We start from the raw sequence: 13,264 nt of genomic DNA on the forward strand, positions 1-13,264 counted from the left end.
CCTTCCCAATCCCTGATGCCCCACAGTGGAACTTTTAGCAGTGGTAAGCGCACATCAGCTGGCTTCAGTTGTCTTCTCCACTGTCACTCAGGGACAGTTGTCTACAGCTCCAGCAAGGGCCATCTTGCTGAAATTAGATCCCACTGTTTTATATGTAACCATCCGAGTGATAAAGCATTTCTTGGTGTGTATTAAGAGCATACTCCCCTTCAGTCAGAAGGCCCACACATCCAATATATATATATTATCTCTACAACATCTGTAGTGTAAGGCAACGTTCCTAGCACTTTTTTTGAATTTTAGAGATGCTTTAATCATATTTTAACATTATGTATTTACACTATTTTACAAACATTTCAATGGCGCGGATCGTGCACAGGCTTTTAGATTCAAGCCGGATCGTTGGCTCGGCTCTCCGCAGTGGCGTAGCTAAGGGGGGGGGCGGACCGCCACCGGCGGCACTGTCTTGGAGGCGGCGGCCGCGTGGCACTGGGTGCCCGTTGCGGCGGCCTTTATAATTTATTTGGGGACACTCACTGTCTAACACTTTGTCAGTCAGTGTCCCCAGTCCCCAAATAAATTATAAAGGCCGCCGCAACGGGCCGCCAGTGCCTCGCGGCCCTCTTTGAAGTGCAAGCAAGCTCACGTGACCTGCTTGCCACTACTGCCTGCACGCACGCACGCACGCACGCACACTGCACGCACCGCATAGTGGTGGTGGTGTGGTGCGCGCGCGAGTCGCTACCGGTTCACCACTCAGTCTCTCCTGGGCAATGCCAACCTCCCGCGCACAGACACGGGCTAAGGCGGGGACGAGTCACAGCCAGGTCCCGCAGTCATGCTGAGCTCAGCTGCCGCCCGAGGTGCACATCGAGCGGGTGGCATTTATCGAAGGTTTGTGCTGCACGTTTAGGCGGTGCCATAATTCTGCACAACGCGAAAGCCAGCTTCGAGCTACTCGACCATGTCCCGGTGGGGATTTTTTTTTTTTTGCATCTTTTATAGCGCAAACTCGACCCGAAGGTATTGGAGCGCTGTACATGAGCACCGTATTTACATTACATATTCAGGCACGGGGAGATTAAGTGATTTTGCCCAAAATCACAGGATGTGGACGCGACCTCCAGGCTCGAACCCTGGTTTCCTGCACCAAAGTCGGCAGCGCAGCCGACGGACCACATCCCCTCCCGTAAATGGATTGAATCCCACCACCGACGCACGCCATCCAGGACAGGCGGGCCCAGGCAACGCCGGCCGCGGCTAAATTAAGTTGGTCAACAGCCTGCTAAGCCTGAGAGCGGCTCAAAGCAGCATGATGAGATCCCGCCTGGCGACTCGACCCATGACCTCAGGCCTACCTATAGGTTACTCGAGTGAGGCAGGCCTTCTGAGTCGCCGGCGAACCTGTGCAGAAGTATAGGAGCTGTCTAAGCTTCTCATGTCGGCACCTGCGCGTGGGATCCGATGCACAGCTCCCACAAGAAGTCATTCATCTTCAGGAGTCAGTACGAGTGCAGGTATGTTTTAAAGCAAACACTTCTGTGCAGTGCCATATGTATTTTTTAGACTACTTTTACAGTCTGCTGCATAACACGCACTGGTGCAAGTACTCTTAGATTGTGCGGGCTTTTTAATGCTCACTCTCTCAAAAAGTATATATTTGAAATAAAACTGCTTACAGCCGAATTGTGACCCCTAGGCTATGTGTACTTTAATCAAACTTTTCTCCTGAGGCTTGCATGCACCCCCATGCTTGATTGTGTCTCAATGTTAATTGCTTAGACTAGCAATGCAACGTAGCTTCAGATTGTTAATAAATAACAGGCGGTGACGCACACCCTACTGTTATCAACGAATTGATTTTTATCAAATTGCTCAGTGTGTCCTTTTGGGATAAATTACAGTCTGCAGAGGGGTTGTGACCTCTAAGCTACGCGTGTACCCTTCCATTTCCAGTGCTTTGAAGCCGTTTTAAAATCTTCCTACAGTTTCTTGTTGCTCAAATGGGTGTAATTTCTGATATTTATGTTGCCTTTGTTTTTATTGCTTGACTTTCCTTGCGAAAAAAGTGTCACTCATAGTTGTTGAAATGTCACTCATAATTACGCTGACATTATAAAAATGTCACACTTAGCAATCTGAAACCTTGGCAGCTATGCTTCCTTTATGTCCGGCCTGCTGCTGTTAGCTGTACTTCCGGTGCCAGCTGCGCCCCTCCACGTGCACAAACCATGAGCTGAACATTGCAGGCATTGCCCTGTAGAAACCTAGACATGGCCGCCGGTTGTACAGTGGGGTGTATAAAGTATAGAACCCTGCGAATGCTGGTAATTTCTACGTTTTTATTTCTTTATTTGAAATTTTATACCACACGCAGACGAAGTACTCTACAGTTTTTTATTTTTACAAAAAATGCATCCAAGTCATATAAATCCATGTTAGCAAAGACGTGTTGTCTTATAGTGAACGTTAAGTAGTCCGTTTGTTCTTCACTCTACAATATTTGATTTAACAATGACACTGCATATGTGGCGGTGCAGGTGCTGGAGAGAGCTGCAATTAAATGTCACAAACGTAAGTGTTAGTGTTAGGTGTTACGAGGCATGAATATGGAGTTTTATTGGATAAATAAAAAATCCATATTCTGGGTGCTTTTATTGAGATGGAGTAAGGGCCTACTTTGGAGTTTGGCCGATGGGATGCTCAGACACAAATGTATTACAGGTGCATTGTAGCCTATAGCCTTTGTATACAGAGCACAGGATATGTGCCACTGTGTGGCAGAGTATTAGGATGAGGCTGATGGTTAGATGAATGGGATAGGGGTGGAACGAGGTCTGGAATTATTAGCATCGCTTGGATTAACAATAGGTTTAGAGATACATGTATGATTATGCTTAGATTGCGGGTTAGTTTTAAGGTTTGGATGAACATAAGTGTTTCGATTGGGTCTTACCGCAGGTTTGTGGTTAGGGTTTGTGTTTTAGGTTTAGAGTTACAGTTAAAGTAATTGAGCCAACAATTGTGCAAGGAGGAATCCAGACTGCTTAACACCCAGCCTTAGCACAGAGGCCAGCAATTTACAAATAAACATAGAATTGTCAGAGACTGTATCAAGCTCTGAAAACTATAAAGGGCCTACCACAGCAGGCTTCTTTTTTTGGTCACTCTGGTGAGACACTAAAAACACACACAACATGCGCCCTTCTTTAAAAATGCAAATTAGTAAAATATCTGGTTACCACATTATCAGGCCAATACCTGCCTTAATAATGTCCAGAGGGCTTGTGACACATTCATATGGGAGGGGGACTAGAATTTCGTTGAGTCAGAGAAGGTAATAACCAAGAGACACAGGATTGGGAACACCTAGTGGTGCTCGAACAATTTTCAGAGTGGCGTCGCTGCCATCAGTGCTTCATCACTGAACTCACAATGTTGAACATATATCATTAAAGCATGGTGTGTTTGCGCAGTGTCATTTATAGACAGCACAATCTCCATTGAAGTGGTCACTTAACTTGCAAAGACATACAATTTTACAGATAAAACTAATGTAGCGCACAAACGATGTGTGGAAATCGGGTGTCAATCAATCAAACAAACAGGATTTGCATAGCGCTACTTATCACCTGTGAGGGTATCTAGGCGCTGGAGGGTAGGGGCGGTGCTGCTGATTAGGGACGTTAATCGAATAACCATGTTTTTAGGCCATTCCTGAAATCCTGCAGGGGGGCAGTCTGTGTGTTCTCCTTTGTACTGCCTGTCACCGGTGTATTTAACTGTGTAGCCTTGGACGGTGTCATGTATGTGCATGTCTCTTGCATGATCGAGGTAACTATTAGCGGTGATACTATGTGTCTCTCGGTCCTTTTTCCCCGGCACCCCTCATCCCCCTTTCCAGGGGCGGCAATCTGAGGGATAGCCCAGGGCACCACAAGCTCTAGCTACGCCTCTGGCTCTCCGAGCTCTAATTTTACACAATGAAGCTTTATGCTGTATCAAGACCAGACACCGAAATATGCAGTCAATGAGTTCATATAATGTTCTATAATTGAGGTATACATTTTTTTTCTAAAAGTATGGTACAATCGGACAAATGTTTAGTCAAATTACGTTAAAATACAATGTAACAGTTTACAAAATCTGCAACTTCATATTTACCCACAAGATGGCGGCATACGCCAACATTTGAAAGCGCTGTTTAGTTTTGTATGAGAGTAATTTCGAGCTAAACCGTAGACTACGTATGTTTTATACAATTACTCAGACCACATCGAAAATTATATTAAGTATAGTTTGTTGTAATTCGACTCGCCAACGAGACAAAGGTTACACATATACATTTAGAACTGCTATTATATTCAGAAAAACCACACCTAGGGCACAGGGCGTGAGTTCCCATGTTTCTCTGCCTGTATGACATGTACCCTACATAGGTCGCAACACTAGAGCCAGGAGACCAGGCCCGGCTCTAGAGGGAGGACCAGGTGTGCCAGGCTATCCCAACGAGTCCCCTGGCCCTTCCGGGGGGGGGGGGGGGCAATCACAAACTGAAGGGTCTCTGAAGGTTTTTTTTGTTTCATGCATGTCTGCGGATCTGCCTATGGACAATAAAAGGAATTATTGAAGAGGGCAATAGAGTGGACTTAAATGCCACCAACATGAGCATCAGTAGGGAAGGTCAGCAAATCTTCAACCGAGCCTCCAGGGTTGTTCCTAGTCTCGAAGACTGGAACAGGGTGGGTGCAGCTGGTCTGCCATCCTTGGTCTCCGTTTCAAAAGGCCTCGCCAGCATGGGGTTTCCTGCTCAGGAAATCCGATTTTTTAGGTCTCGCCTGACCCAGCGCATGCGCTGGTCTGGCGAGACTTATTGAGAGGGCTCCAAAAAGTGCTACCAGGCCAGCCTAGAGCTACAGTGCATGTGCGCGGGCGCGCGCGCCGCGCTTACCGCGATTACTTTCACTTTCGTGGCCGCTTTGATGTTTGATCGTGATCACTTTCGCGGCAGCTTGGCCTAGCCAATGGGTCTCGCTTTTGGGACCTTATAAGTATTTAGTTATGCATCTGTTGCATGGCTAAACACTTATAAGGTCCCAAAGGCGAGACCTATTGGCTATGCCAATGCTTGTTTCTGTTAGCTGTGGAGACCGTGAAAAACAGCTGCTGTCACTCTTGCAGGCTACTCACTGTTAAACCTGTCACAAAGGGTGGGGTCTCTGCAGTTCTGAGGCAAAAGTGCATTTTTGCCCTTGGGTGCAACCTATTCCAGGCATCCTTTATTTGATGATGGCTGTAAGAGCAGCAAGTTTGATCTGTGCACTCACGATTGACCATTAATGAATATTGAGGTTGCATTACAGGTGGGTGTCTGAAAGGCTGGCAAGGCTGGGACAGAGTCAATTATGTATCAGCAAATATCTCAATTATTTTTTTCATGGGCATGTGAATTCTTCTTGGCCTTTCTGTCCTTTCAAGGACAAACTTTAATAAAATGTTCTTATTTCTAAGTACATTTTAAAATGTTTTCCTTTTGTGCTATTTCATCATACCACACCAGATTCCATCACTGTTACCCATCCAATTGGTTTAAATACGCCATCGCCATTCATCTTCTTTCAAGTTACCCTTGGAGAGACACTACAACTCCTGTGTAAAATTGTGTTTACATGTGATATAAACAATATTTGTTGCCATGCATGCATTAAACTGCACCATTGACCAGTTTTTTCCATTTTCCTTAGGGGAGTCTCCCTAGTCTTAACTATACATTATTTTACTATTTTTTGTAATCATTTCTAGTTGTACACATTGCTTTATAATATGCTGCTTTGGCCTTTCATAGTTCTAAAAATCCCATACTGAAGAGACCCATAACTCCGTCTACATATTTCTTCAAATAACAGGAACCTTTCACCAGTCATTATCACATTTTACTTTAAAATGTGCTTTCTTCTGATGTTGATAATATTGTTATCACTGAGCGGACTAATACTAACACTTGCTATTTACATTGCTAGAAAACAGTACAATATGCTTTAGCAATCACTACATAAAAAGATTACTATTTATGTAATGACAAACAAAGTTTTAAAGGAAGCTAAATTTAAACCTGATGTACACTACAAAACACAAAATATAGCAGGTCTCAAAAAGTCCTGAAACACACTCATTTAAGTGCCCTTTTAAAACAAAAAAATAATAGAACTATACTTTGCCTGAAAAATGCAAGGAGTGATGTAGTACAATATCATTCTGAATTAGCGAAGGATTTTGTTTAGCACTAGATGGGTTATTTTAAAAGCAAAGTAACTGGTGTGCTTTAGTACCTTGGAGATAACTTCTTTAGTAATGTAGTGAGCACCGCCTGTAGCTTTACCTCTTTCTGAAAATCTTTGATTAAATTGAAGGACATGACTAAATAGAGTTATGTAGTGCACCTCTTACAGGGCTGTCAAATCAGAATAATGCATTCTTTCCATCTTTGTTTATTAGCACACTTTTCATACATATTTTAAGGCTCTTTGAGAAGTGCTCACTTGAAAAGTGCAAATCTGGCGAAGTGTTGAAATATAAATTGCAAAAAAGGTGCTTGCATTGCAGCATCTGTGATGCTGCCGCTGCCAGATCCTTCCTCAAGCATGCAGCACGCCAGCCGCGACTAACTGGCGCCCACTTCCCCAAATGTGTTCCCTTCACCAATGCTGGAACTACCAAGTACCATGACAGAACTTCCAGCACCATGGGAAGTGAAGAATGAGGCTAATCTGACAGCGGCTACTGCATTTCCCCACTGTCACCCAGAGCTTAAGGCCCTGGGAGAGAGCAGGGTCATCAATATCTGTGCAACCAGATGTTCGATAAAACCTCCAACTGTAAGAAATAGGACAGGACTGATGCAAACCTAAGTGGGCAAAGTTTATAATTCGCACAACCATAGTTCCCCATTACCAATATAGGGTTCTTATTCATTGCGCCTGTGAAATATCAGTTTCAAAACCACTGTTGAAAGACTATTATAATTATAATCTAGAACCTAAAAAGACAGACTTCCATTTATGGTTAGCTGTGGTACCAAAGCATCACCCAAACGTACATCTCATGAACTTCAGACATACCTTGTGTCCAAAACACAACTCCCTGTGTTCATCTCGGATCATGGCTGTGCCTAAAAAGCACTGAGCAGAGGCACTTTTCTGCCAGTGCACATTGGGAATGGCCTACAGCTGTTCCTAATAGGCAAGGAGCAGGGTCTGCACCGATGCCCAGTGTCCAGTAAACCTGCACACAATACACAGTGGGCGCTAGATACAAAGCACAGCCAATGGTCTTATTCATTAGACCCAACATTATGAAACATATGTAAGTTTGCTTTCTAGACATTTCATAACTGGACAGATGTCAGTGTCTCAAACAACAGACCTTTCACAACCCTTCGTTGATGTTTGCCCTCTTGCTAACTACTTGGCCAATCCATGCTTCCGCATGGCCCTCCTACTTCCAGAATCTTGGAGCCCGGTCTGCAAGAGCCTGACTGAGGGAGGGGGTCGGTCAGCAGAAAACAACGAGATGATGAAGTACCTGGATTGCATGTTTGTGGCGGATGTGCCCACGGGGAATATGCATTTAATCTGTGTATGTTAACAGGAAAACAGGATAACCCACGGACGACAGTGGAAGATGATCACTGGCATGGGCAGAGAGAAATATTTCCTAGATATGTGTTAATGTGTCGGCACACGTATATGTTTCGCTGCTGTTATATCCACAATGCTTTCTACTTTCATTTCACCCTGATGAATATCCGAAGCTGCTAGACCAGACTATTGTACTTGACTTCTTTTACTATAAAATAATAAAGAAAAATTTAGGGGAAAACACCCAAATCCACAATAAATAAAGCTACTGTGATGAAGAATTCAAACACTTGTACACTTCAGCACAAAGAAGGCATGAAGAAGTCAAGGCCCAGTAGCAAGCTGCTCTATCGCTCATTGTCGACCAATCAGTCTTAAGACGTCCCTCTCCTTGTTCAGCACATATGTCATTGAAAACAGTGGGTGCGGTTTTACGCACAGGCCTGCTATACAAAACGTGATCGATAAACTCTAGACTTATTTACGCATCTTTGTGCCATGACACAATAGTGGTTGGTACGACCGCTAGCGGGGCTTCACCGCCTTGTTAGGGGCAGTAAGCGCTATCTAAATGCAATTTCAACTAAATACTCTGTGTACAAATGTGAATGGGATGTGCTCTAATAAACAGGTCATTTCTTTAGTGAAGTGATTTCAGGTGCAAGAAACAATGCAAACAAATCTTCTCTTTTAGCAAACATTACTTTGGCAGATGGACTTACAAAATCCACTTCTAGCTTGCTGAACTCCTGTTTGTAACTGCGCATCCGGGCGCCGTACATCGCCCGGCTCGGTGCAGGGATTTCTCGCACTTCCAGGTCCATTTGTTCAAGCTAAGAGAAGGGAGAAAGAAAGGAAAGTGACAAGCAGATCTTGGGCAGGTCCTAGTCCTCTTCTGTGCTTCCTTTTACAGACACTGAGCAGTACTGGGCAGCTAAAAGCATAGAATGCCCTTTATGATACCACCCACCACCACCCGCTTACTGCTGGTTCAAGACTCGCACCTATTCCCTTCCAGACTTGACTCTCAGTGTAGCGAGTGGGAACAGTCAAAGTCTTCTCCGGGAGGCAGTGTGCGGGGCAAAATCTCAGAACTCAACAGTCAAACAACAGACACAATAAAGTATTGTCCAGCCTAAGTTTTTATATTTAATTAAAAATTAAGTACTTTAATCTCAGAGCAAAATGAACTAGTACACACTGTAATGGTGGTATAGTTACAGGATTATGGTCCTACTACCGCACGTACTACCCATTCACTACACAAACACGCCTCTGACATGCACAGGTTAAACGGTAAAGATGTATCCTGTTAACTTAGCCTCTGCTCTCAGCCATTTTGTCTGTGAACATCCATTTTGTGTTTCTATGGGGGGCTTTGTAAGGTCAGGGAGTTAAGTGTTCAGCAAAAGCTGGTTGTGCTGATAAAGCTTGTGTGGAAGAATAAGGGCTTAGCCCCCAACAAGCTGCCCCGAGCACACAGATGTTCCTATCTACAAACTCACCAACGCCTGTAATGTTCCCAATCTATCCTTGAGAGTACCGTGGGTGGGGGCTTATCAGAAGTTAACTGTTAGCATTTTGGCATGACAGAGGGGTTTTTAGATGGGGTCATGCTGCACCAAAACTGTATAAAAGATGTGTTTGAAACCATGCTCAAGTAGTTCCCTCTTGGACACTGGCAGTGCCTAATGAAGGAGCCTGCTCGTGAGTGTAATAAACTTGTATTTTGTTTCCACTCCAGTTTTGATCCTCATTTGTGAACCCGTAGACAGAGGGTGTCCCTGCACCAGTGGGATAGATACAATTCCCATTTCTACACATACACAATTTAAGTGCAACAGACTAGAGGTCACACAAAAGTGGAACTCCAGACAAGTAGGGTCAGTGGACCAAAATCTTCTCTGACATAGAAAAAAAAGCCCGTCATAACTAATGATTCCCAAAACTTGGTACATTACCACCACCGCTTTATGTGACTAACCTATGACATGAACAGCAGTACCATATCAGCTATGATGCTCGATGCTCCCCTCCAGGTCAGAGAATAGGTTCTGGACTTCGCGTTTCAATGGACAGGCCTAGGCCTCTGCGCGCACCCTAGAATGGTCTGACGGCAAGGTCAAACAAAAAGTTCAGGATAACAGGTTCACATGCAGCACATTTCCATTTTCTGCTCCAACTATTCTAACATGGCAGAAGGACATTTTAAAATGGCAAAGTAAGAGTAGGACCAAGTAACAAAACAATGTGGAACTATGGAGAAAAAAAATTAAGTGGCTTTACAACTGCCTGGCCCTCAAACCTTAAAAAAAAAATATATATTTATATTTAACAAGGATAGCAGGGCAGGAAGCACTTAAGAGGGCAAGTGTGTATGAGGGCAAGGAATAACCAGGAGAGAGCGACAGTAAAGAAACCCATGCCCTCCCTTGGAGGGTTGATTACCAGAAAAAGAAGCCCCCTAAGATCGGCAAAGGAAAAATGCAACTCATCCAATCAAAACACTGTGAAGACCAAAATCCAAAAAGGAAAGTCAACAAATGAAACATCCACCTGTGATAAATAACAAAGACATTCAACCATTAGAACAGGGTTGATCCAAAGCCTACTCTAAACAGGTGTTGTGTACTGGAAACAATAGGCCTGCCTTCAGACAACTTAAGATGTCTGTGGCAGAGACCTAAAAATAATTGTTTAGGTACACAATGCATGGATGCGCTTTTAATCGTTCCAACGCTGATAAACAGAGTAATATTACATTTGATAATAAAATGCTTAGAAAGAGCAAACAAGCAGTATTGAACATTGAATTAAAAAAATATAATTGATGTCAGAAGGGTAGGCAGAAAGCTTTTGGGACGAGAAGTCAAGATAAAGGTCACATTTTGCTAACTCCTACATCCTGGACCCATTCCTAAAGATACACATCAGGCTTACACATGGAGTACACAACTCAAGGTACCCAGGCTTTGGGCACACTGGACATGAATGTCAGGGCAGGTGATACTTGATAAAGGTTTTAAGCAGCATTGGCGGTCATCCTACTGGCATCAACACCACCATGAGAAATTAAGAGCTGGTCCGAGAATACATTTTCTCAGAGGTTTCACTCAGTTGTAACATGCCTTACAGATGTTGGCTTTTGAATGTCTCAGATAAAGCTAAAGAAAATCACTGCAGGAGTTCCTTATCTACACAAGAACTCACAATAAGTGCCAAATGATTGAACTGATAAAAACGTCAAAGCTCAACATTCACCAGCAGAATACGACTTCAGCCAAATCACTATGCTTCCCGCTAGATAAATTCACAAATATTAAGCTCCATGTCAAAGAAATGACCAATGGTCAGATTGCTTGTCTTGGGTAGCTGTTACTGCTCTACCCGATCAATAGAGGCTATGGTTTTCCACATTCTGATTTTCCAACTGCAGGAACATTCCACCAGATTTTACCAGCTAGAAAATTCAGCTTGAAAAATCATGTGCTGATGTGTCTGAAAGCTCAACCTGGACATGGTTTCTAACTGACTCACCTCAGACAATACGGAAGAGCACAGAACACTGCACCCTATCAACCCACAGCCTCTCCGGCCCTGACATCTTCCCCAGCCCCTATCCAGCAGGTGGTAAATGGGAGAGGATTAGTCTGGATAATTCCAGGTTTGTGTGTTAGTCTCCACTCCTGTCACAAACACTTGAACTCACATGATTTAGGTGATGAGGTACCAGCCAAAATCTTTCTGGGCCAAACGGCACCCACACAACTAAATCTGGCCCACTGATAACTGGGACCTAGAGTGCTAAATTCAGCTGAAAATGCTTTACAATATGAAATGCTTAATCCTTAAAAATGGCCTTAAATCAGATGTCCAAGCACTGATGATATCATGCACTGGCTATTACAACACATTGCCTGTTGCTCTGCCTAACTCGCCTGTATCTCTTTATTCTGAACCGCACTGATCATTAACAGCACACCATCTGATCAGATTTCTCCCATTCATCAATCCCCCACTGGCTCCCCTAGAATGTTGTCTGCCGAAAGTCCATCCTTTAGGGTCACTCACTATTATTCCCCCAGTGTATTTCACACAGATAGTTGAATTCCCTGGCACAAATATACAAAATACCTCTATACAAGTTTTGAAGCGATGACTACTCTTTATTCCTGTAAGTCTACCAATTATTCAAAGTTCTTCCTCCACCATACCAAGGGCCATTGGAATTATGCAGCAGGGTTGCACCAAATTATGCGGCAAGAAAAGTTCATGCCTTTTGAGGATGCCCCATTCATTGCTTAACCCCTTCGCTGCGGCGGGAATTCCGCCGCAGCGCTGGGGGGGGGGTTTGGGGGCAGCGCGGTGGCGCTGTGCTCATGACGGAGTGGTTCCGTCATGGCTCCGCCCACTGCGCTAATCGCCCGCACAGGCGGGGAATTAGCGCCGCGTGGGCGGAGCGGCCGCCAACGGCCACGGCATGACGGAACCACTCCGTCATGAGCACACGGCGACCGTGGCTCATGACGGAGTGGTTCCGTCATGAGCAGGGGAGGGGTTAAAGGAGAGACAATGTTTGCCCATTAGTACTCCGCCCTCTCCTAACCTAAAGTATAACCTCATGCTTGTCAACATTTTACAGGCGAAACGTAGGAAAGTTCAGGAAACAAAAAAATCGGGGAATATTTCTCCCCATTAACAAACATTGACACTGAGGAATCTTTAGGCAGGACACATGTAAAATAAAGCAATTTTTGGCTTTACAAATCTGGAGTTTCCAGTCTGAATCGCTATTGTACGTATGTAACCTGAGTGTTTCCAAGTAAAAAAGGCTCAAAATAACAAATTAGATTGTAATTGCATTTATATAGCACATGCTACTTATGAGGAGGGGTAGCAAGTGCTATACAAATGCAACAAAAGGAAGAAAGAGGGTTTTTGTTTCTTTTTCAAATGGATTTACAATGATTGAGTGTCCATCAGAATTATTTGCCAACAGCATCATCTATTAAAAAAAACAAAATTCAAAAACCTTTATTCGGTCTTAAGAACAATAGCCCATAAAAGTACATAAAAATAATGCACATAACTGTAAACACACATAGGATTTTAAAATAGTCATATAATAAGGAGTATTTAAAAGTACTAAAAAAGACTTTTGAGGTACGAGACTAACACGTCAGCTAATACATCAGATATATAAGCAAGCTGAGCAACATGACCATAAAATTACATAACAATATTATGCATAGCTATAAACACTCACGCAGAATTAAAATTAGCAAAAGTTAAAAAAGTGTTTCGCGAGGTGCACAGGGAGCAATTAAGGATTCGAAAGTGATATATCGGAGAATACATTAGTCATCAGAAAAAAGGGAACCTAAAATGCGAAAACACAATCAGACTGCAGTGCGCTGTTACAGAATAAGGGAAAAAAGCTGGGATTAATGCACCAAGAGGGGGGGGGGGGTAGAGAGAGGGCAAAAAACCTCAGATAGATCATCTATTCTTTGGGGGTGCGGGGCTGGGAGGTATAAGAGCACTTTTGGCTTATTTTTTGGCCAGTACTTGGAGTTTTTAAAAGCTAAGAACGTGCAAATGATGTTGGCAAATAAGGGTTGATGATG

The 13,264-nt window shown here is 43.7% G+C and overlaps 1 protein-coding gene across 4 annotated transcripts in view; it reads right to left on the reverse strand.

Moving 5' to 3' along the window:
* The window catches only part of VTI1A (vesicle transport through interaction with t-SNAREs 1A), a 1,077,795-nt gene that overhangs the window by 883,106 nt on the left and 181,425 nt on the right, over nt 1-13,264 (reverse strand). For all 4 annotated transcript variants that reach the window (XM_085603407.1, XM_085603404.1, XM_085603403.1 and 1 more), the window contains exon 3: nt 8,360-8,470. In XM_085603407.1, coding sequence (XP_085459533.1) covers nt 8,360-8,470 — 111 coding nt within the window. The remainder of the gene's footprint in view (nt 1-8,359; nt 8,471-13,264) is intronic.

The sequence above is a fragment of the Triturus cristatus genome, chromosome 1_2 (genome assembly GCF_964204655.1).
Source record: "Triturus cristatus chromosome 1_2, aTriCri1.1, whole genome shotgun sequence".
NCBI lineage: Eukaryota > Metazoa > Chordata > Amphibia > Caudata > Salamandridae > Triturus > Triturus cristatus.